This window comes from Bombus affinis, chromosome 15 (assembly GCF_024516045.1).
Source record: "Bombus affinis isolate iyBomAffi1 chromosome 15, iyBomAffi1.2, whole genome shotgun sequence".
Classification (NCBI taxonomy): Eukaryota; Metazoa; Arthropoda; class Insecta; order Hymenoptera; family Apidae; genus Bombus; species Bombus affinis.
This window is the reverse complement of record NC_066358.1, coordinates 4688452-4714203: the sequence shown is the minus strand read 5'-3', so window position 1 is coordinate 4714203 and position 25752 is coordinate 4688452. Positions and strand designations below refer to the sequence as shown.

At 40.5% G+C, this 25752-nt stretch overlaps 2 protein-coding genes across 7 annotated transcripts in view; one reads left to right on the top strand and one right to left on the bottom strand.

Annotated features, from left to right (window-relative positions):
- Nucleotides 1-25752, top strand: part of LOC126924921 (protein artichoke-like) — a 175575-nt gene that overhangs the window by 112635 nt on the left and 37188 nt on the right. For 4 of the 6 annotated variants that reach the window (XM_050739914.1, XM_050739913.1, XM_050739916.1 and 1 more), the window contains one exon: nt 16814-16899. The exons of the other annotated variants lie outside the window; for them this stretch is intronic. The gene's annotated coding sequence lies outside the window, so the exon portion shown is untranslated. The remainder of the gene's footprint in view (nt 1-16813; nt 16900-25752) is intronic. 6 annotated transcript variants of the gene reach the window in all.
- On the bottom strand, nt 19649-21481 carry LOC126924946 (alpha-glucosidase-like). The gene has a single exon (XM_050740001.1). The coding sequence runs from the start codon at nt 21479-21481 to the stop codon at nt 19763-19765; it is 1719 nt and encodes a 572-aa protein (XP_050595958.1). The 3' UTR covers nt 19649-19762.

The window sequence follows — 25752 nt, the reverse complement described above, 5'->3', positions numbered from 1 at the left end:
AACGGTGAAATTCTAACAAGTGGAAATAACGTCGCGACAAAAAGAGAGCGGTACCTTTCTGGAGATACGAAGCTGAAAGAAACAAGAACAAAAGAATGGAGGTAATCGAGTTTGATTTACGATGATTCGATTGGATTTAATTCGAAGTGGTACACTCCGAATTTCCGAATGCAGCGTATGATTGATTTTGTCTTCCCTTCGGCCGATTATTTGAAGTATCAATCGCGTAATTGAATTTGTATAATTGAATTTCCGGGGTCGATAGGGGCAGGGCTACGATTAATATTACGCGGCTGCTTCATTGATTTCCAAACAAATTTCAGCTTGAAAAAAATGAAAGAAGCGGAGGAAGAATTGAATTGTGGAAATTCCATGTCGATTCTGGTGGCCGTTAACTCCTTTGAGATTGTAATGAATAAAAAATTAGTATACGATGTTCAGAACGATGAAAAATTGGCGCGATGTTTAATGAAATCTCCAAAAGTTTCATACAACACGCATGATATATTACAAGTGTTCGAATAGTTTCAGGTGTTCTGTGTATCTCCAAAGTATATCGATGCAGGAACCGGAAGCGAACGTAAATCACTGAGAATACGATCGAAGTAGTAAAAATGTTTTAATGAGAGTAAATAAGTACACTCTGATTGCAAATAGTTAACTTCTCATGCTGTAGGAATAACTAGAAGTCGGACGAATTTCAGTAATTGACGTCCCAGAAGCACAAACGAGGTGAAGGTGCATCTGACAATTCCGTGGCCTATTTACACGGCGTATAATTCGCTCACCGCGAAAGCAAGCATCTCTCGCGAGGGAAGCAAGAACCCTCGAGTTCTCTCGATGCCCCTTAAACATCACTCCCATGGCGACCAATTTGGCCACGAGATAATATCGCGGAAGCGGTAGCCGGGTAATTTCGTCGGTAAATAATTTCTGGATCGGTCGAAGCCGCGAGAATTATGAATATTCCACGTTGGGAAAATATAAACGCTGTATTCGCGCGTTTTAGCGCGACAATTTAATAGGGAACGTATTATTCGATCCCGGAGCGGCATGCTTAGTTATTGTGTTAGGGCTGACTGTGCGTTTTCGAATCGTGAATCATTATATTTCGAGGATCGATCCAGATTATGCATCATTATATCGATGATTGGGTTTCAACGCACTGTCAAGATAATCCGCACTGTCACTTTCATACGTTCACCGAAATTTTTATCGATCGTTCGTTCAACTTCCGCGTCGACTGATATTTATTCGTTCCCGATCTATTACTTTTTTTATTTTGTATTAATTAAATTAAGGGTGAGAAGGAAGAAACAACTATTTAATAGCACAAGATTGATGTTTGATTGAAACTGAACAAAGTGTTGCGATTGCATTCTAGGAGACTAGCGAGATTCTCCATCCAAGTTTCCGCCATTCTTGTAAACATACCTTCAGCAGAAACATAAGGATCGATAGTGGCCGGAAATTACAGACGTTTCATCGACTTGGTAGCGTGCATCCGCTGAAACATGCGGCACACTGAACAAAATGACCGAGCCAGAAACGTTGTAACCGGAGTGACCTGAATCGTAGTAAACGCCAGTAACTCGCTAGAATCCGATGATCGATCAGCGAAATAATTTCGCAATTATTTCAAGCTGTCCCTTACATTAATAGTCAAATATATTCCCGAATTACTAGTTATTAACGAGTTAGGTGTATAACAACTGCTTCGTATATTAATTATATACTAGTTTGTAAATGTCACGCCATTCCCTGAGTAATATCCTGAATTTCTAGAACCAGATCGAACGACACTTTTCGAAATGTATGACTGGCAATTAAAAAGAAAGATTACGTACGAATTAATAGAGAAATCTGGTAAACTCAATAGTGACGTATTTTCGATCATTTCGCTCCAAGGACTGCGAATATTTGTCTTACAAAATAGGAACTCAAAGATTACGATACTTATTAATAACACATCATATATGAAAATTATGTGTTAGAAACGTTTGAAAATTCCGTAACGTCACGTATTCAGAGTCTCAATACTAAGTTTCATTTTGAAAATTTATAATTCAACTAACATTCGTAAACACGAAATTATTCATGGAATGATTCAATACGTTACTTATATTTCTCGTGAAATATAAAACGTGAAAGCTTATAAACAATAAAACAGGAAAATTCAATTAGCAGCCGAAGGAAATTACGTGGAGATGTTCAGTTCCTGGAAGAAGATGGCGCGTAAAATTTTCACTGCCACTCGCGTGGTACATCCGGTCATAAACCTTCGCCGTGAAATTTGCGTACGTGCACGCGTATGAAACTTACGCGCGCTCTATAAACTGTACTACAAGTGGCACACGTGCAGTAAACGCATTAGCTCCCGGTGCCGTCGATGAACACTTCCTGCCGATCCACGAAGCTCATCCGGCGACTGCTAGGTCTTGTATATACGTTCACCGTGTACCACAGAATCAACTTCTATCCCTGACCCTTTCACGTGAAATTGTGACAGAAGTCACGGCCCCATTTGTATCAAGTCATTCGGAAATTCTCGCTTAGATAAGGAGGAGCCTGTTTCTCTGCCGACTCGTTCCGTTCCAATTGAAAGCAATTCGCCTTGATAAACGCCCCTTCCGATTGCCTCTGATCGGGTTACGTCGGGCCAGAACTCGTTCCTCACGGAGCACGTTTAAAAAGCACTTCTTCATTGATGAGAATTTTCAACGACAGAATAGAAACGGCAAGATAAATCAAGGATTTCCCAGGTCTCTGTAATAAATAACTGGTATATTTCGAAGCTCGCCTCGAGTTAATTTTCTATAATTATAAATGTGACTTCCTCCAATTGGAATTTAAATCTTTATTGTGGCTATATAACAAAGGTAATGCAGTCGGGATATTTTTGTACAATCGGGGAATTTAATTTCATTTAATTCTAATTTAATTTACTTAATGAGTTTCATTGAACGGGGTATTCAAAAACACAATATTCGAAACAAAACCATGTTTCCAGATTTGTTGGCGGTATTCTTTCTCCTTTTCTTTTAACCATGCTGCATTGCTTTGCAACCATCCCGTTCTCGAATTTTTATAGCTGACTCTCGCTTTAACAAACAAGAGCATGTTGAGGATTTTAAGGATATTTCTAGTTATCGGTTGAAACGAAAAATATTACATTTCCGTAACGATCTATTTCATTTCTTTGAAAAAAATTTTTTGGCGATTTAAAAATACGATCCGTTTGAAATTTTCAAAATTTACGTTTCATTTTAATGTTTAGTGTTAAATCAAAGTATAAATATTAAGAGGAGTAGAATCCAGTTCTCGAACTGAGAAAAAAGTAATTGGAAATGAAAAATGTGCTCCATAAGTCTAGATTCTGGTTACTCGAGTTGCTCCCAACAAATCAATTTCGCCCACTTCTTCCCGGAGTTTTCCTCCTCTTTCTCTTTCTCACTGACACCTCGATCTTCCGCCCTCGAAGAATGAAACTTGGAACAAATGAAGTCTTCGAACCTGTTACAGGCCCGGGGAGAAAAGAATTTATCGTTGGAAATTCAGGTCAAAAGTCCATCGGGGAGGAATTGAACACTATCGAATTAAGGGGGTCGATAAGAATATCGGCGGAACAGTTTGCGTCTCTACCCTAATGACGAGAAGCAAGTGGCTTCCGCAAAAATTGATATTTTCATTCAATTTCCTCGCACGGTTTCCCGCGTCGCGTGAAAAACATAAATATCAGTTCGTGTGTTGCTTTAATCAACGGGCGCGTTCTGAATCTGTTATATTTTCCAACGTAACAAAGTGTCCTATCATTATTTCAAAAATATCAGAAAACAATACGCTATAAATTCTTTATTTAGGTAATATTGGTTTGTTTGAAAAGTTTTCACCTTTTTTTTATCACTTGAATCATTCTGTTGTATTTTGTAAAAACTGCTTGACAAATACTGCTTTTAGTTGCACATCAAATGCACGAATTAAAGAAAAAAAATTGGCGTTGGTCAATAGAGAATACGTCGTCTTCCAAAAAAAAAAAAAAAACAAGAGAAAGATCTTTATCGTTACTTTTAACGATTCCTTCAATTTCCCTGCAGACGACTCAATGGTTGTGCTTCTAGCGGTATAAAACAATACGGTTCATTTCTTCCACGCTGCAACCCTATAACTGTAACACGTCCAATAATTTCGATGGCTATCGTTATAAAAATCAGAAAATTGTTGAATGGTACAGAAATAAAGTTGAAAAATGATGGAAAATTTGGCCAAAGCTGTCACGGACGAATAGCGCGGTTAAATAGCGATCTCGTTGAACCGGAAACTGGGTGATGACGTGCAGATCAAAGCCCCGACAATTATCAAGGAATTAGTTATAGTTAACTGAGCGGGACCACGCCTGTTTCGCGTTGCGCGCAATTTGACGGTGATTGTCATAGCCTAGCCGATCTACGGGCTCGACACGCGCATGCAGCAGCTCGCAACAACGCTTCAACGCTGCAACGCGTTGCATGCACGCCGCATATAGATGCACGCGTTAACCTGACTGCCGATAGAACTTGTCCAACTTACTACACCGATGTGTTGCCGCCGTCCCGTTCCTTACGTGTACCGGCAATTCGAATTTCGTATTGGATTCAGCGAAATAGTTGCCGCCAGTGCTTCCCATGCCCGATTTGTGTGCCCCGAGATTAACGAGAAAGCTCCGAGAGGAAAACAGAATTTGCATTTGATAGGTGTTGGATTTTAGCTAATCCAACGGATATTATGATAACGTGTTTTATCTATTAGTTATATCTATTAGTTGGTATTAGCGGAGTGCGGGTGTTTGCGGTTACATTTACGGGAAATTTGAGATGAGAAACATACATAAAGATATATACTTTATATTTTTGTCAATATCATAGATGTGTAGCTTTTGGATTACATACTTAGCAATTGCATTTATTAGACCGCAATGTTGTTCCTCTAGAAATTAATTTGATGTAATTATCTTCAGGGGAAGGGGGAAGAATGTTTCCCTACAATTGAAGATACATAAATGCCGAAGCTTCTGATACTCTTCTCTATATTATGACAATGATGTTAAGGTTCAGTTTATTCTAAGTGATAAATACTATTTTTTAGTTGCATTCGAAGAAATACATTAAAAAATATAAATTTGTACACACATCTGATATCAAAAAGTGTAACCGGAGGAACATGTATGTACTTTATGAAAAGGGTTAGCGTGACAACAGTAATTTAGTAAGAATCATATTTTACTACGACGGAGAAGTATCTGAATTCATGTAGAATTTCATGCGAGACTGTAAGAATCACATTTCCTAATTACGAAAAACTGAGAGTCCATAATCTTCTCTCTAAGGATAAAATAAGTATTTAGCCGAGATATCTGCAGACTATCTCAAAAAGTCTGCTACCCTTAAGCAGAATTTCTAGTTGCTCCGTACGTTCTCCGTTCTCTCGAAAAATTTTCCGTAATACTTGTTCATGTTTCATTACCTTTGCACGATATTTCATTCCGCAGCGGAGGAACTCGAGCAAACGAGAAAGTATCCATTATCGCGTTCTCTGTACAAGCGCGATTTGTAGCGAGAAGCTACTTAACCGGACCTGTATATCTCGGCCGACTTTGTTGCTCGATGAACAACCGGTTTCCTTAGACCACGTCTGGACTTTCCGCTTATTCGTTCTCGTGTTCCGTGGCACATTGTCTGTAATTTCAAATGGATAAACACACCTCGAACACGCATCCATCATGGCCATCATAACCACCTTTCCTTCGGAAAGAAGGAAGAAACTAAAGAGAAAAGAAAGAGAAGGGGAGGAAAAAAAACGAAGAAAGAGTGGAAAGTGGTTCGTACGTTTCCCATGAAGCTCGTGCAGAATGTGGCGTGTTCTTAAAAGCAGGAACTTTCCGCCGCAGCATTGATTGGCAGCGTGTCGGAAGAAATTGTCGACAGGCGAGGACCTCGCACCCCCGTTTTCTTTTCTCTCGCCAGCATCAACTAACACGCCGCTCCTTCCAAGGCCGCGATTACCATTTTATCGGGTCTGATTTGCGAGCACTTTACACGAACTCCGCTACTGCCACCGAACGACTGCACTTACCACCAGCCTCGTCGCTCTTTCCACGGTTTTACCCTGGGCACCAGGTGCCACGTATGCGTGCCACCCACACATTCACGCATCTGTCGAACTGTTCCAGCCATTCTCAGGGAAATCTTTTTTTTATTATGGACCCTACTTCTACTAAGCGGTGCGCCATATCCAGCCAATGGTAGATATACGACGTCACGAAGAGGATTAGTCTCGAAAGTGTAAAGATAGTTTAGGGGTTAGATTGATTTATACAAATCGAAGGCGTTTAACGTATTTGCCGAGGGTGGTGAGGCAGATGGCGTTTCGATTCAGTTATGCAAATGGATTCTCTTAACGCAGATATTTTCAGCTCATGCGTTTCGAAGGTGAAGGGATAGAGAAATTTCAGATGTAATTAACAAGGAAAACAAGGTAGCGAGTTGTATGTTTAAATAAACGGCATCGTATAAAAGAAAAATTGTTCTAATAGGAAGAATGTATAGCTACATGCTGTGTGTGCTATGAACGACTAGCTGTATTTCAGTAGTAGCCAATGTAAGAGGCGATTTTACTGGAAACGAGGATTGTGATTGAAAACGAAATTGAAACTAAGTACAAAATGAATTTTCAAGCGGACCAGATCCCTCGAACCATTTCAATCTTTTTGAAAATGTTCCGATTTATCGAGAAAAGAGAAGAAAATTTATGATGATGCGGAAATCTTGAAAAGTACTAAGAAACAAAATATTTAACGATTATAACATTTGTTTTATAGAGAGTGTTAAGAGAAAGAAAAATTTCACAATGACCGTTTCTCCAACAATAGCCGTGGAGCTTTTAGAATTACACCGATTGAAATTCTCTTTTCATCAAACAAATCTCGATATACTTTCGTGCGAAATTTTAAATTCCCCACGTTTCTGTACGTTACTTCACGGAACGATGATCAATAAAATCAATATTTATGGACGTGAGCAAGTAGTTTCAGCTATCAGGATCAGCCCAGTAGAATCGACACGCGTAAAAGGGAACTACGTTTCGAAACGAGCGGAACATTCCATTAACGAAATCCATTGTGATTGAGTTTTGAACACATGCAAAGGGGTAAGGAGATCTTTGTCAAACAATTTACGGTACTATGTTCTTTATTTATCTCCTAGATGTTGAGGTTGACTGATAGAGGAACTAGTGGATGAATTTATAATAGAAAAATATATCGAAATAAGTATAGGTATCCAGATACTCACTCTCTCAGTGTTACGATACAATAGCATATGATAGGGAGCACTTTCATATATTTATAGCAATGGACATTACCAAAAAGTTAATCTTGGTGTGTAGCTCTAGCCGAAGGCTACAAGAAACAGCAATAGAAATCTACTTATAGCTCTTTTGTTTCTAGACCTCGTAACCCAGAACAAAATTTATATTCAAGGACACAATAATATGGACCTCTTCTTATTTTGAACTTTTTCACTAAAGTCTATTCTCTTCGTAACAGCGGTCTCCAGGTCACGGATATACAAAAGTAAAGATGTAGTAATTAATGTTAGTAATTTCACACACAAGTTACAACATCGTATTCCTAATAAGAGTATCGAATGAAAACATAATTGAGAAACTTTCTGGAAAAGCGGTTCGCCAAATTAACGTTTTTCCAGCTTTTTAACGTTATCTGTGTTCAGCTCTTTATATTATATTTAAAGAATTTCATGATAATCCGGTTATTTGACTAGCAACTGTACGTGTATTATAAGTTTTTTGATTGATTCATAAACCGTTATTCAGAAAGTTTTTCAATTTATAAAAGGAAGAACGTATAATCGTATGTTCCAATTGCGTAAACGAATATCGAACAGCGTAATTTTATAACTTCATTCGTACTCTGTGAAATCAGAATGTTTAGCGTAGATAGAAAGATTTATCGTCGCGATATCGTTACGTATTTTTGTTCGTTGAAACGATATATACTATGACTGTGGCCAACACAAAATCAGGTTAAACTGATGCGTTGTGTCTACCACTGGTTTGTTCGCTTTTGCTTTCATTCAAAAATAACCACGAATTAGGTCCGATTTTAAATGGATTATCCTGACGCAATTTCGGATATTGCAACAGTGGCAACGCGTGGCCGACCACTATGTTACAGATATGACTGAAAATCCGACGATCCATTCGCGACGTAATGCTTTTCGTGCATTTAATAGGGGCCGATGTTGCATTTTCACCGTGGAAACCAGCAATCGATACGTGGTCACGTGTATATTAGAAATATCGTATGTACGTGAAAGTCAGCCCGCATTTCAATTATCTCGGTTATTTGTATTACATTGTAGAACCACAGGCGTAATTGTCAAAATTTATGTCATCGGGGCATAAATTTCAAACGTTATACGATATGAGATATCACAGCGGAACGATATAAGTCAAAAATATTTGCAGGCAAAATTTTGATTTTCACTCATTCCAGCGATATCTATTTCAAAGATACCGATTATCAAATTTTTTATATTAGGTACGCCGTTAGTTTTTTCACAGAACATTGTAGATTCGTCATTCGTTGTTAAAATCAAAAGAGTAAGAGACTAAATGATATGTTTAGACTGAATAATTCTACTATTGTATACTTTTTCTTGTAACTTACATATACGAACATAGCTTTTCTAAATTTCAGCAACCTCATTATCAATGTTTTCTTTGGATTTCAATGGATAAGTTGAGGGATCACTATCGATTACAAGAAATAGTTTGAAATTCATTTTAATTGATAACATACAGTGGCTGATATTGGCGCAAACAGTGTAAGATCTCTGTACGATATTGTATCGACTATAATGGAAACGCTATCGCGGTGATCTTTCCACTGTATTGTTTATTCAGCCGAACGACAAACGGGCCGATACTCGTCGTGTTGTTGTTACATAAGTGGTGTGTTTGTTATCGAAAACACGGTCTGATCTCGAGTATCGCATATTTTTCGATGACGCGGCCGTTATCAACGAGATGATCGATCAGCGAAAAAAGAGAAAGAGCGAGAGAGAGAGAGAGAGAGAAAAAAAAAATCTGGCAACGCATCCCGTTAATTCCCCTTTTTCATTCAGAGTCAAAATATTCTAACAATGTGCCGTGCGTAATTACGTTGCGATAGCTTGCGAAGAAACCCGTAAAATTTGCTCAAACAAAACACACAGCCGAGGAATTTTGCCATTGATTCGCAAATTATAAAACATTAATTCGATTAATTTGCTTCCACACACTCGTAATTATCGGAAATTATCCAGGTCGTACCACTCACGCTTAAGGTCATTTTAAAATTGACAAACAAAATGTTCATAACGGTTACGTCGTTAGTATTTAATATCATTTGAAGATCGACGGAAGTTGTCGATATTGTGTCACAGGCGATTAAAGTCGATCTTAATTAAAGTTGTGCTATTATCGACTAAGATCACCCAAAGATCACGAGATCATTTCAATCATAGGTATTATTCACCGATACTTATAGTTAACTGCGGACCATTTAAGGGAAATAGAAGTCGTGACACGGTCTTTCAACGTCATTTTCCACATCCAATTTGCTATTCTATATAAAAGCAATGGTAAAATATGTAGTGGCAGATATATATAAACGTAAGCCAGGCCAGATTTATCGACCATTTTAGAAAAATTGCATCACATCGGCTTTGATGGATTAAATGCGGCACACAAAAATTCTATAAAGCAGAACGTTACAATTTTTTCCGATCTGGGTCGGTGCTCGAGCGACTGATCCTATAATATTCTTCAAAGGACCGCCGCTTCTCTCGGAGCGATTATCAGCCTGATTGAATGTAACATGATAGCTTGGAGCGTACAATCCGTATGTCCAAGCGATGCTGTTAAAAATTCGCCTGTTCCCCTGAATGTATAACGCGTGGGCGCACACGTTCGTTGTTAACGACTTATTAAAATTTCACCGAACAGCAGCGGCGACAGTCGCTTACGCGATGCGAATGAAGAATTAATTGCAGAATTCTGCGAATTTGTGACGCTTTGCAGCTTGCCCCGAAAGCTATTTGCATAAAGCTGCGAGCTTGTCTATCATGTTTGACGTTTGCAAGAAACGATGAGGCCTTAATTTGACTTCTGAAATACAATCGTGTTTGATTCCTCGCGAAGGAATAAGCGAAATACGCTCCGTGAAATATTCATTAGATGGGATTATTTGAAGAAATTTTAGTATTGTTATCGGTGAATACATTTGTATAACAATAGGATTAAGATTTGATAAGATTTGAAAAAGGTCGTGCGTGACAAATTTCTATTCCTTTCAAATGCACCTAACGTTAGTTCCGGAAAAAAGAAAGCCTTGACATTTTTCTGGTGTCTCGTTGTAAACAACTCGATATTTATAATTTCTATAATAAAAAAAAATCGAATGTAAAAAAAGCGAGTTGATATTAGCGAAGATTAGAACGAATATGGATTAGCGCGATATAGAGAGAAGATAGTTTATCGGTAAATCAAGTGGCGACAGACTCTGAGAGTTTGGTGGCTCAGGTGGCGCATTATCGCGTCGATGCCTTTCAAGATGTCGGTAAACGAGGCAAGACATCAGCTTTCAATAGAAGGTAGCTCGTAAGACGCGTGCAAACTACGAAGAATGAGGTTGGAAGAAAGAGAGCGGTGTTGGAAGTCTGAGCGAAAACGAGCGGCTGGGACGTGTAAACATCGAATTGTATCGGGGAATTTCAATCCGAGCAGCCGGGGTGAAGGCAATGTTTGCCGATGTCTCGAGCACAACCGCGCATCGATCTGGTTTATCGCGTATTCGATATGACGCCATTGAATTGAATTCGATCATAAACAGAGCGTGCCGATGGAAGAAAGCTCTGTGTAAACAACGATTTAATTCGATTCTGTAATTTTCGCGGTTGGGATCGCCGGATTAATTGGGATCCCATGGCCGCGCATCCGCGCTTAATCGGAATCGTGTCGCATGACAATCGTCCGGATTGGTGGACGCCACCGATAGATCGAACTTTTCTGGCTGATACCTCGTCAAATTTTTTCGCGTAATATTACCAAAGGAAATAAGAATCTTTTTTTCGTTTCCGACGTCCGGTGGACCTCCGCTTTTAGCTTTTAGGAAAACTGAATTCGATTCGATCATCACGTTGGATAAAAGAAATCCATCACGGGTCTTGCTCGTTTTTCGCGTATAGAAAATCGGTTTCCAAACGCAATCAACGGCGTTGAACGCGCCCGGACCGGACCAAAAAGTCCCTGGAGAAAAACCGCACGCATGCCGCAATGAAACTGTTGTTTAAAATTAACGAGGCAATGCGTGCTACTCGCGCAGATGGCTGCTAAACAATTATTAGCCCATTATCCCGCAAACATTAATTGCCCCAATTAAACTATAAATTTCTGTCTGTGTAATTACGTGGCCAGCTTCCAACGAACGAGGAAGACGCAAGAAGATCCAAATTGGCCGCAATTTTAAAAACACTTCGTTTATTATGACGATAAGAAAACAAATGATTCACTGTATGAATGCCTTAAACGGGAGCACCAAATAATTGGTTCAACGGGGAAAACTGTGAAACATTAACGTAACATTTCACACAAAAAAAAATATCCCACGTACGTCGCTGCTAGCAATAAAACGCACGAACTACTGTACATGGATGCAACTAGAATAATCATCCAGGTGGAATCTCATTTTTCCGAGTTACGCGGCCACTGGCCCTGCAAGATGCGTAATTACCTTGTGTAATTAGCAGATAACAGAAGAGCAGCAGCCTTGCTTTATCTCATATTTGTTGCTTACGCCATATTTTGTTGCTTTAAACTTTAAATCTTATGGCATTTGATACGAACATAACAAAACTGTTTCTATTATCTTTTTCACAAGCAGTAAGAATTCAAAGCGTCACATGCAGAGATCCTTGATCCTGTGTATAATTATTAACGTGTATTTTACAGAAATATCTGCTCTGGGAGTTATGGTGTTTTACAAACGCATGTAAAAGGAGAAGAAAAGCGTTTACGAATATTCTATCACCACCCTATTAAACTAAAACCATCCTGTGTGTACACAAACGATCTTCATTTTCTAGTTAGCTATAAGCCCTCTAAGGATCAGAAGCGTCCTCTTGATGCATGTCGTTCGACAACCCTAATTTCCACGTTGTCAGAAAGTTTCGCGACACAGCCCATTTTCCCCATACTCCGTCCGAACTCGGGTCACAGCCAGTCACTGCCTTAACCGATATTTAAGCGAATTTCCAACGGAGTATAACGTAGAATCGGGTAAAAAGAAATCGAAGAAATAGTAGACGAGGGATGGTCTGCAGGATTCAGAGTAGCTGCAGGTCGGTTCGAAGGCTGCACGATCGTTTAGTCGGACCAGTGGGTGATTACCGAGCGCCCTTTGGCCGGGTGGTTCGCGATAGAATCCGATTAGACGATTTAAAATCGATGAGAGACTCGACTCGTGACGGATGGAAAAGGGAACAGGGGCTGATGGAATGGGGTAAAGGGGTGGAAACGCCACGGCGTGAGACGAACGGATGGACGTGCGACCGGATGGCGGCTCGCAATTACCATTCATTACTTTGTTGGGGCCAATTGACATAACTGATTGGTATTCGGCTGCCACACCACCCTCAAAGGACCCTCCGGTCCACGGCAACGAGCTAATGCAGTTAGCCACGTCTGCGTCCAGTTACACACTCTCCGGCCTGCGTCTAGATCGGACACGTTCCCAAATTTGTCGCTGGACTCGGGTTACAATGCCGTTTTTTACCAAACTAACGCAAACAACCTCGATGCTGATGGCTTTTTGAAACCACCGCAACTGGATTTGTTGTCCAGGAAAGTCCATACTGGACGTGTAACAGGAATCGAGTACGGTGATGCACTCGTGTGTTTGTAGAGGTAGTGTATGAAGTATGTCGTGTAATGATAGTGGCTTCTATGTGTACTATCTAGTGTAGTAACATTTAATTCAAAAATCCCACACGGTTCAACATCAACAAGAGTAACTGATAATTAGGCTGCGGATTTTTATGTATTCGTGAGAAATTTCGAAGATGCACGAAGGCATAGAGTTTTACAATCAAATGAGTAATCAAAGTATTATGCTTTTTTTCTATATAAAAAGTAAAAAATTACCTTGAGAAGAGAACGAGGAAGGTGGACGTTTCGTGATTACACGGAATATTCATCGATTCGTGATTAAAGCAATGGAAAGAGGAAAAGCGAAATCGTGGGCTGACTTCGTCGGAAGTTGCTCGTTCGTGTTTCGAGCGGGACAATCGACTACGCGACGTTCAAAGAGAGACGTTTCAATGAACGTTCGTAACTTCGTTACAGAGCGTTTAAAACAAAAGTTCCTCGGCTGGAAACTCGCTGGCCCGGTCGCGTTTATGATAATTAAATGACACGCTATTAACCATAAAAGCGTTGCAGCGACAATATCACGACTCGAAGTTACTTTACGACATTACAACGAGCCAGAGCTGTAAAGCCTCCGACTGATAATGTTTTAACGCGATAGGGAAGTTCGTTAACTTCTCCAGAGGAATAAAGCAAACACGCCGGACAGGCGAATTAAAAATGGTACGTTTGATACTATCGTTGCCACGTTTCCGTTTCTCATTTTCTTGCCACGTTCAACCGAGAACACCACTGAATATCTTTAATTAACTGACTAATTAGATACACTGTACGTGCCCATACCGACTAACGTCGTGGTCATATTTGGTTTGCAAACTTGTTCAACGACATCGGAGTACAACCAACTTGACGCGTGATTAAATGACCAGAATGCTGCCCGAAACGCTATACTATACGTACTGAATTTTACAAAATTATCCACTTCTGAATTCGCATAAATAAATATTAGGTCGCGCGAAAAGTTTCTTTCGTTTCATAAAACAATAGTGGATGCGCAATATTTTTCGTTTTATATTATTTTATCGAATTACGTATGATCCATTTTGTTCTATCAAAATAAAGATCACAACTTTCGACAGATTAGGTTTCAGGTTTGTATAAAGATGCGTTGTTGTAAAAGACGTGTCTGTAAAAGAAAGATACTTTTCGGACAACCTAATATGTATGTCGATATTTTGTTATCAGAGCAAACAGACCCAATGAAAGAGCAAACGAAGCGAACGGTGCGTGCCAACTATTATCCATTGCATGCAGCGGGTCGAGGCGTGTAAACACAAAAGTTAGAGCGTAAAAGAAAGGGGGTAGGCGACGAGAGAGAAATCGAATTTCATTAAAGGAAAACATTTACGCGCGGCGAAATTGCTGAAAAATCACTGACGCGTTTTATTAGTTATCGCGTATCCGCGAGATATTTCGATTCCCCGGAGTATTTTCAACGCAGATGGAAAAAATCTGTTCTATTTGCCGAATGAATTTAGATCGACAATTTAGAATTCGCTTCGATCTGAATTCACCTATAAACAGAATACTTGGAAGAAATATTTCACGTAACGAAATAAATAGAAATGGAGGAGAAAATTCATTGGCGGATCGTTTAAACGTGGTTGAAGCTGGTGGATTTAATTGTTTATTAACCAGCAATTCCGTTTCGTGCTGGTAAACAGAAAATGCGTGACGCGAAATGTTATATTATGGATTATAGAAAACATTTCAAGTTAAAGTATAAAATATAACAAAACTAACTGTAGCGTATGGCGTGGGCAAAGCGAGGATTCGCATACGGTGGAAGTATCGCTTGCTGACTTTCCCTCGTTGGGCTCGTAGATTAAAAAACCTGTCTATAGCAAAACTGTATATTTATCTCCATTTTTTGGGAAACAAACAGTTCGTATATTAAGAGTCCACGAATAAAATAACTAAACGAAATGAAATAAAAGATTTATCTTGAAATAATTAGAAAATAAAATTAATGAAAAGCATTCGATGAGTAATAAATATCAGTAGATATTGTCACGCTTGTGGTTGATAAATTGATTGTTGCATTAAATCGAGTTTTACGTAAATTCTTTTATGCGTCATTCTCGGACAGAAGCGGTTCGAAAAAAATTGAACCTATGTTTTGCAGAAATCCATCAGTTCCTCGAAGTATCTGCCTGACGTATAAGGGAACAGTCTGGTAGGAATCATTAAAACTTCCCGAACCAAGCTTCCGCTGCGGTGTCAAACGAAAGAAGTCCAAAGATATATCTCCGCGGAACGGTAAAGTTTCCTCTCGAGGTCGATTCTTAGCTTCCCCTCGCGTCCCGACCCGAACTCCGACCAGCACTGACTAAGCGATATTCCCTGGGAGGTGTCGACCAGAACGGAAAGTTAACTGATAAATAGCAGCTAATACTTTAGGCACATCGGCGTCTGTTAGAATTTCGGAGCCACTTAGACCGGTTTTCCTCGGGAAGTAAGCCAGGTTTCTCTGAATTCCGCTAAAGTGTTTCCCGTTTAACGCGCTCGGTGCATCCGTCGCCTAGTTTTTGCGCCGCCGCCCTGTCAACGACGTTGAACGATCGCTTCCTCGCTCTGTGAAGCTTCTTGCACCCTCGGCGGAATAGGTTTGCCAAGATGATGAGTGATCTCGATGAACGAGCCAGGATCAAGAAGAAGAATACTGCTCGCGATTTCGCGATAACTAAACAAAGCTTTGATAGATATGGCGGACGTTCGATCGGGCAAGTCGAAAGAGGATGGTACTCAAAGTCAATTATGGATAAAAAGAGCATCAGAGTGGAACATTTGATAGAAAAAACGCATGATCGCGAAAACGCGGACGATTCAGTGGTGGGATGGATGGCGTGCGATGGTAGCCGATCGAAAAGCAATCAAAAACGCGAGAACGCGAGGTCGGTTATCGTGGGCACCGGTTCGAAAATGCGCGTCGACAGCCGTACAACGCGTATAATCGAACTGGCCGGCGTGCCGGTCCGACGTAAAAATGGGAACTTTATCCGCGACATGAATACTAATTGGCGACAGAAACGTATTCTCCCGCGGTACTGGTGGTCGCCGCCGCACTTTTCGAGAGCTCGCTTAATTCGGCCCGATGTCATTAACGTTTGTGATTCGCCGATAAATTATTCAGGATAATTGGATTCGAGCCGAGTATAAAATCCGCCGGTCAATATAGGATGACCTGCCCCCGGTCGCGATCGGGAAAACCAATACACTCGATCGACGCTCTCACGGGGGACATTTCACACGCCGGCAAACAGGGGAGAACAATCGGGATCCCTGTTCGCTATTTACCGATGGAACGATAGCTTATCGCTGAATCGTGAGCAAGGCGTCCCTGAATCCTTGGAAACGCACTGAAGCACGTGCTCCTCTCCATAATCGTCCTGATGCATTCTACGCTGATTGAAAATTCCCCTTTAAAGCGAGACGGTGAAGTACGTGTAGGACAGAGTGACACAAAAACAACGTGATCTTCAACCTTTCGAAACTGATTTCTTTCGATTTATCCTAACCTAAATAATGATTGTTTTTTATTGATCGACAATAATAGAAGTACATCTTCCTGGATGGTTTCACGAAAATGACATAAAACGCTGAAATGTAACACCAGTTTGATCGAAAAGAAGTACATTTATCGTTTATTGTATGTTCCGTATAATATATAGTATGTCAAGTATGGGAGTATTAATTATAAATTTTAATGTCTTATTAAATCAATTAATTCGTTTTTTTCGGTATTTAAAGAGCAAGGAATATCTTGAGGTTATACGTTACATTAACGTTTCAGGTATATCGACACTGTATCGGTCAACGGGGCTCGTTCACCCAGTCAAGAATAGTCACCCCCGAATAGAATTCAGGCGACGAGCAGGGGTGAGTTTGACTATTTTTAGTTCGCTCGTTACGTGTTTCGATTTTATGATAATGCAGCCTCTCTTATGCTAACGAGGCAACGTTCGTCGCCCGATAACCGTAGCCGAGGGTTACGACGGCGACGTCGCTCACGAAATTCGATTCTCTTCCCTAACGGATTAATTAAAGAACACGCGGAGAGGTCGGTGTTCGCGTGATTCTCACGTGACACTTGTGAAACATACGCAACCCTTCGCCATGCAACGTCCTTCTTTCTCTTTCCCTTCTTTGTATTGCATCGCAGGACAATCCTTTGAAACGGCGACCTGAGTTGTGCGCGAAAATTCACGGTCCGTGGATCGAAAGGAAGGAAACAGGCGCCGAAAGCGACTGCAAAGAGAGAAGGACGTCGCCGGAAGACGAGGGAGTAGGGAGCCCAGCAGGAGGCCGCGAATTAATTAAGAGCCTGTGAGTTACCGCGCAGCAAATAAGATGAGACTTCTAGGATGTTCGTCGTCAAAATATTTGGTACAGATTGCTGGGCGCACGCTGGAACGCCAGCGATGACTACGATGCAACCTAGCCGGGAATGAAATTTTGTCGGGTAGTGTTTTAATATAGCTCGCGTGCTTCCACGAAAATCGAGGACTTTCTTATTCGGTACTCCGTCAACGGGTGGAGGTATGACTTTGCCTCACGACCAGTGACGAAAACTGATTAAATTTGTCGTTATCAACGTCGTTTTCTTCGTTATACTGACGAGTAACTGTTTTCGTGACAATACGTGCAATCAGCATCGTAGATAACGAAAATTGGATGCTCGATGCACGTGTTAATATCAAAATAGGACAAACTTCTCGTTCATCATATCAGGCACGGTCTATTGAACGAGGCATGACAGAAACGCAAATGGAATACTCGCGGATCGGTCGACCGCGCCTTATCATTTATCGCGACAACTGTTCTTCAGCTCCTGAGAGGGTAGAGAAAAACAAACCACCGATGATTGATCCTATCGTGGAGAAGTGGCAGCTTAATTCGTATGCCGGAAGAACAGAGGCCGGAGGGAAAGAAAGAGAGAAAGATCAGAGAAGAGAAAAAGATGTCTACGTCGATTCTCGACGGGATGCGAAAGCACGTTGCGAATACATACAACGTGTGTATACAAATGAAGTCGATGGTGTGCGCGAGGGCGCACCTTTTCCAAGTGTCTCGGCGACGTCTGAAAGAGGAAGAGAAATAACGGGAACAAGAGACAGGAGGATAGGTTGAAGAATGTGCACTCAACGTGATTGGTGCAGCGCCGCGGTGGTGCACACTGGAGGCTGTCTGCATGAAAACTTGAGAATTTCCACTCAGGCACTCGTATGCGTATACGGCCTCCAACGGTATGCTGCCTCTCGCCGCCCCTCACGCCCATCCCCTCTTACTCGCTACGTCTTCCAGAGAACGACCAAACAATGCTCTCCACTTTCTCTCTACCAACTTGACGGAATATTTCTAGGAATTGAGTCTGTTGTTACCAAGGTTGTTAGCTGCGATTCACGCGACACGACTTATTCGAATGGTTTATTCTACCCTGCTAACGTCATTAACTACCTGAAAACGGTGCACTTTACGAGTCAAGGGTTTGACTATGAAATCTGACAGAGGGCGAACGCTCAAATGGAGAAACGTTCGAAGATAACAATTTCCGGAAGTGAAGGAAGCTGCTTCTCAAGGAATAACCGAAAGAACTTCGGATTATGCTAGGAATTAACGGACCAAGTTGGCGAACTAATTCTTTTTCTTTTTCGTCCCATGGAATCCAGCGAATTCCAGGTATCGCGGTACTTTTAATTGGTACATTACCACGGAAGATAAAATCTCTACCACGATCGTCTCTTCCCGCGGCTTGAGAGCACCACGATGTAATTATTCTATGAATATTCGAAAATTCATGAATGAGTTCTGCCGCGCTAAATAATGCAGTCACATTAAATCCGTAAATGGACAATTAATTAACGAGGTATGGATCGACAGCCGCGATGCTTTTTCTTCGTAGCTGAGGAAATCGGTGAAAGAAAAGAGAACAGAGAAAGTCTATTTTAACCGCGTCTGATTCATCCATAATTTACGGCATGGAAAATTCGACTGGAAATACTCGCCATCAGCTGCGTTTCTAATTAATTATTTTTATCGGATACCTTGATTTAGCTCGCGGTCGATTCTAAATTTATACTTTAACGACTTTTCTCCCCGTCAAGGGCCGTCGTTTAAAATGCGGCAAAATTTGCGATTCACTGACGATACGAAACCAACGTAATTCGTCGCGTTTTAAAAATGTAGTCATTGATTTATTCATTGGAATGCCGCAGCAGGGAACGGATGTGCGGTAAAAAATCGCGAGGCTTGATATTGCGCGCGCGAGCAGAGATTGAGCTTTTTAATCGGACGAGCGTACAACAGCGACGGTGCGATGCGATAAAAATTGTAATGTACAATTAACCACTTTGTTTTAAACAGTCGTGATCTTGTTAACAGGATTTTGCATTTAATATTCGCGTAGTTTTGCCATTTCTGGCGCAAATAATTATGGAAGTTCGCTACTTGTGATGCTGGAGGTTCGTTAAATTTTCATAAAAGCTGCAGGGAAGCGTCGGAAGTTTATTGTCTACTTCGAACCGAGGTTTATCGGCGAATAATTCTACGTAGAGATGGAAAAATTGCTGAAAAATAACACCGAAATAGATTTAAATGGAACTGCACAATTAAAAAATTACAACCATACAAATGAAATAAATAGAATAAGGTTTATTAAAAATTGATCGTCAATACATTAATAACATGGTACAGGTGATTCGTCAACGTTGCTAAAAGCCGTAAAGAAATGCAAAATCAAAATTTACTCATTCATGGAACGATATATATTAGGAGAGGTATATATGACGGAGGAAGATGCAGGAATAGTTATCGAATCGGTGAAAACCATGGTACCTGGACGAGGATAGGAATCAACATCAGCAACATGAACTACCATGGCAGGAGGAACTGGCAAGGCAGCTCTAGCATTTACAGTGGCAGGTTCACTACCGAAATTGAGCGTAACGATTACAGTTTCGCTTCCTAGAGTACGAGTAATACCCAAAACCTGCTTATCTAATACTGCAACGTTTAAGGAGCCCCTTGCAATTACTTGTCGTTTCTTTATGTTCATTAACTGTTTGAACAGCTGATATGGGGAGCTAGTTGCTTTCTTCTCGGCTGCCAGGTTCAAGGTCTTATAATTGGGATGCACAGGCAACCAGGTTTTCGTACTATTGGAGAATCCAGCGCTGGTGGTATTGTCCCATTGGAACGGTGTTCTTGCTGGATCTCTGGATTTCAGGAAGTATCTGTCAGGACCAGCGTTGCAACCGGCTGGGTCTACAGTCTCCTTGTACGTGAATGGTCTGTCTACCATTCCGATTTCGTCTCCGTTGTAAATAACCGCTATACCAGGTAGGAGCATCGCCATTTGGACAATCATATTAGCTCGTTCAGTGCCGAATCTGGACCCCACGCGATGGTTATCGTGGTTGCCCACGACCCAATTCGGCACGTTGCCACGCGGCACGGTTTTCACCCAACTGTCTATCAGATTTTTGTAGTCCAGCGCGGTAGATTTGTTGTTCAGTGACGAGATGAACATAAAGTTGAAGGGAACATTGGAGCCAGCGCTGTAGTATTTGATGGTACGATCGTGAGTGGTGTATGCTTCCGAGAGAATTAGCTTAGGATCGGATTTGGTACGGTTGGAGTGGTCGTTCATCAGCTTTCTCCAGCTGCTGAGCGTTCCGTAGTTTTCGTTCTGATCCATCGTGTGAATATGAATCAGACTGTCGTAATCATCTTTAGGGACATCGGTTCTGTTTGAGCTCGGTTCATCCCTAAAATTGATATCCTCAAACATGTAATTGATGGCGTCAATGCGGAAACCATCGACCCCGCGGTTCATCCAGAATGTGAACACATTCAGTATCTCTTGATTCAAACCTTTGTTGCGATAATTAAAATCTGGTTGACCTACAGCGAACTGATGCAGATAGTATTGCTTGCGGACGTTGTTCCACTCCCAAGCCGAGCCTCCGAAGCAACTCAACCAGTTGTTTGGCGGTTTTCTGGTCCCGTTGACTATCTTGGCGTTGCGCCAGACGTAGTACTCGTCGTACGGCTTGATCCTTTGAATACTCTTCTTGAACCAGGGATGCTCGGGAGAACTATGATTAGGCACGAAGTCCAGGATCACCTTGAGCCCGAGGGACTTGGCCTTGGCTATCAGTCTGTCGAAATCCGCTAGAGTTCCGTAAGTGGGTTCGATGTCGGTAAAGTTGGAGATGTCATAGCCGAAATCAACTTGTGGACTCTTATAAATTGGTGATAGCCAGAGAGCAGTGGCACCGATGTCCTTAATATGCTCCAGCTTGCTGGTGATACCGTTCAAATCACCGATACCATCTCCGTTGCTGTCTTTGAAACTCCTCGGGTAGATTTGGTACACGATGGCATTCTTGTACCAGTTCACGTTTACTGCCGCGCTTAGCGCGACCAATAAGAAACACAACGTGATCGTTAGTCGAAACATGATAGACTACTGAACCAAGAGGAACACGGACGACTTTTTATAGTACGCTGCGATATTAATTATCTATTTACCTGTACATTTCGACTATCTGAAATCGCATTTGTTAAATTTTTGTATTCAATTAATCAAAGATAATACCATTTCGAGTAGCTGTCAACGATAACGAGAAGATAGATAGATACTTGACTTTTATCATAGACCCCATATCAATTTATTTTTTTTGCCTTCTGATTTTTCCCGAGGAAGAAACTTTCCATATCGAAATTGTTTTCTATACTTTCTTATATCTTCAAACATTTTTTCACACTTGATAGCTTCCTTTTGTTGAAGAACACATCGAAGCTTCGATTTCTTATCGTGAAAAATCGCAAGCTTTTCAATGAGTGGAGTACATTGCACAGAATGCAACTCACGATAAGATTCCTCGAAGTGTCGAGCTACTCGAAAGACGATAAACACCTAGAACCGCACGACCTTGCGTGTTCAAGACGTTTATGCGTGCCGGTTTCGTTTCTGTCGTGTCCCGACTAATTATACGGCCAGCTACGCTCTAGCAGATCAGTTTCTTACTTTCTTTTTACCGAGACCAATTTAAGGCCCGAGATCCGCCGTCGCGAATAAATTCGCCATTTATCTGCGTCACAGTAATCTGCCTTTTTTGTATCTGCAGGGAATCGATTATTAACGACGCGAAAATGCGTGATTCTTGTAAAATTTCCAAGTACCATGATCCTGTTCTAATTGCCATCTATTAACTCGATGTTAATTAATTAAAGAATCTATATAAATGATAAAAGATTATTTTCGTTAAACTGGACGATTTTGCCAGATGGAGATACGTTTTCTAAACCGCGATATCGAACCGATACGGGTATTTATCAAAACAGGTAATCGAAATCGCGTTGTTTCGATGAAAAAGAGGAGTAAAATTTATTAGCGAACAATGTTAGTTTCAAATTCAAATAGAGATACTCAACGAGAAGAACGCGTAACGACGAAAGAATGACACAACATTCTATAAAATGTAGCACGCCACAATAGATTGAAAGCTCTATGTGCAAGCTATTTCCATACATCGTATTGGAAACAGAATTTTTATAACCGGCACCCTTGATAACAATTCTTCATAATTGAGAAGAAAAGAAAAGCAACTGAACCAGCCATCGGTATTATTCACAGGGGAATAAAGAGTTGGACGAAAGTCAATCGAGGAATTGACAGGGTTTTATCAATTTTTTTTTCTCTTTTTGACGGTTAAAGTGTGACGTGACCTAGTTTCCTTTTTGGATCCACGCAATGAATACGGAACGATTTATCAAAATTTCAAACTTCGATAACGCTGAAATTTTCAATCGGTTTCTGGTGTGCACGCACGCCATTAGCAACGTTGGTTTGTAAAACAAACCGCGCATAAAGATAATCAACCAGAGCGCCTACCGACTGTCAATATTCATCAAATTTGAATGATATCGCTGTCCAGCTAGGGGAAAAAGCGAGTCACAGCCTATTTTTTTCACCGATCAATCCGGCTCGCGCGCCACGGATAAAGGAAACGTTTTCCGGATCGGTCCCAAAAATGTTTTCTGACACGCATTGTTTTGGTGGTACGCGGCCAACGATACATCGCTGAAATAGAACATGGTCCGCGTCGATTCCGGAACCACGGTCCAGTATCCGATTTTTGTCAGAAAAGTGATCTTTTTCCATTATCAAACATCTATATGTAGATTTCTTCCAGGCAAACGCCAGAGACGAAAGAAAAAAGACGAATAGTTGGTACACAAGGAGGCGTACTATACCTGGTAAACAAGAAAGTTTTCTTCGTTTAATTAGAACTTTCGTTTAAGCTTAATTAATGCTTGAGATTATGATGGTTCTCTGTCGTTTAATAACGCGGATAGAACAAATTCTCAGTAATAATGGCTGAATGCAATACTTCTGCTCGTGATTTACGCTTGAAGATACATGCCCGTAGATTTCGCAACAAGCAAGGACTAACATGGTACTCGTGTAGAACCGGCACCACGCCACAGGAACAAAGTTTCGCCATAGCATTATTTCTGCGTGTAATTTTCTTCTTGGCTTATTGCGAACTGCATTCATTCATTGTTCATACCGGTGCCGGGGGCAATTTCACCGAAACAATGAATTATTCATACTGTAAACATTCGTTCTTCCCTCGTAGTTATCAGTCTCTTCAGTACCATGTTTCACTTTTTTCGGACCGTGTTTTAATCGCGGTTGTTTCATTATTTACCATAGAAATAACTATACCAAACTTTCTAGCCATTTTTCCATCCCTGCAATTAATCTTGTAGGACAAAATAATTGCGGTAAGTAGTATTCTCTGTGAGAGCTTTATAATCACCTATTAAACTGAAGCTTTAAGTAGAATCATCCGTTGATCTATCCTCAGTGAGGCTCGTACGCGTTAATTTTTATTTAATACTCGTAATTCATGATGTCTGTTACGATCAAAGCTTCGAGAATATAAGTTAGAAATAAATTATAACTAAGCCTATGTTAGAATTGATACATGTTCCTCAACGAATCCTTATGTTTGATAAAAACATCTCAAATTACTTGGTTCGATCGGAGCTTTAATTTCCGATCGAATTTACGAACTTAGAAGGTAAACGTATTAAAGAATCACAAAATGAAAGATCACAAAATGAAGTTTGAACATGGAAAATAATTATGGGAAAGAGTTGCAGGCGTTAGCGCGCGGTTAGCCTTAGGTTAAGTCGGGGTTTCGAGTTAATTTCCATAGATTTGCTGCACGCAGGGCGAGATGGTGTTTTTCACGATGTGCGATCGCTTCGAAAGGGCAATGCGAGACGAGGGATTAGCGCGGCTCTGTTATAACGAGGCCACGTTATGTCAGCCACCCTTGCTACGAAGGGATAGTCAAACAACCCCCTTGCAGTTTACGGCCGTAATTAACTTCCTAGGTTATTAGCCCTCGTTCGCGGTTGTAGCTCGCTACTCCATAGGACTTTGTCTCACAACTCTTTTCAGGGATAATCCTCTCCTTGTCCTTCCTGCATCCACCCTTTGCAACTCGACTTTCATTCGACGCAGACCAGCATTTTTCAATGAACATACGCACCAAGATTCGTCCATTGTTATCTCAAAAATCATATAAGCAAAAGCTAATAATCAATTCTATATTATATTCGTTAAAAAAAAAAATACAGGAAGGTATATACGTCATATAATCGATCAATATAAATATAAAGAATATATTGAAATTAAAATATGATTTTCAAGTAATATTTATCTGTCATATCGCATTTATTTATATTTATCTTTTCGTAAGGTTTTTAAAACGATAACTAATTTATTTTCACAAGCTTATTCGCATAGATGATATAAATAATTGTAAAATTTTTAAGTAAACGTTAAAAAATACTCGAAACACCATCGCGTTGCTTTATTTTTCCATTCATGGAGTTGATCAGTATGGCTTCTGAGCGGGTCATTTGATAAATCATATAAATGAAAATTAATAACCAACGCTATATCGAATCCGTTAAAAAAAAAAAACAGAGAGATAATAGATATAAATCTAACAAGTCTATTAAAATAGATTTCTTTTTCCAAAAGCTGTACATGTATTTTTCAAATATTTTATTTCCTTGGTTCGTGGAATGCGTAAAACGCATTGTACTTTCCGATAGGCATTGAACAAATTGCCGGGAACGAAAGAGAATAGCCGGAACTCGGGCACAGGGGAAAGCGTCGTTACACACGTAATGCTAAACAGTCGCGCATTCGGGACTGCAAATTAATTAACCCGCGCATGCATTATTATCGAAAGCACAACACGCGACCAGGCAATGCGATTCTAATTAAATTTTCAGTACGCAACAGTCCATCCGGTAAATCAACATAGTTGGAATACCATGAAATTAAATGAAAGCACGTTCTTCGAATAATTGTCGCGACATACGCGAGTACGCAATATGTCATCTATGCCCTGTGAAAATGGAAAAATTTAATTTCTCGTTCGTGATCATTGCCCCGTTATGTTTAGTAACAATCATTGAAATTGCACGGTGCGAAGAAATTGCCATTCGTTACTTGCATTAGAATAATAGAGACAACGAATTATTTCAATAAATATACATTATATCCCTCGCCGATCGTCGCCTAGAATTTGTCATTTATTGCTGCAACACACGGGTTCGAAACATCACCCTTACGCGAATAACATTTTTCTCTTTCATTTAACCCCGTTGTTTTATCAGGACCTATGCGTAGCAGCATGT

Bases quoted from the DNA above. Each gene is read 5' to 3' on its own strand.
- LOC126924946 (XM_050740001.1), bottom strand. From the start codon at position 21,481: ATGTTTCGACTAACGATCACGTTGTGTTTCTTATTGGTCGCGCTAAGC.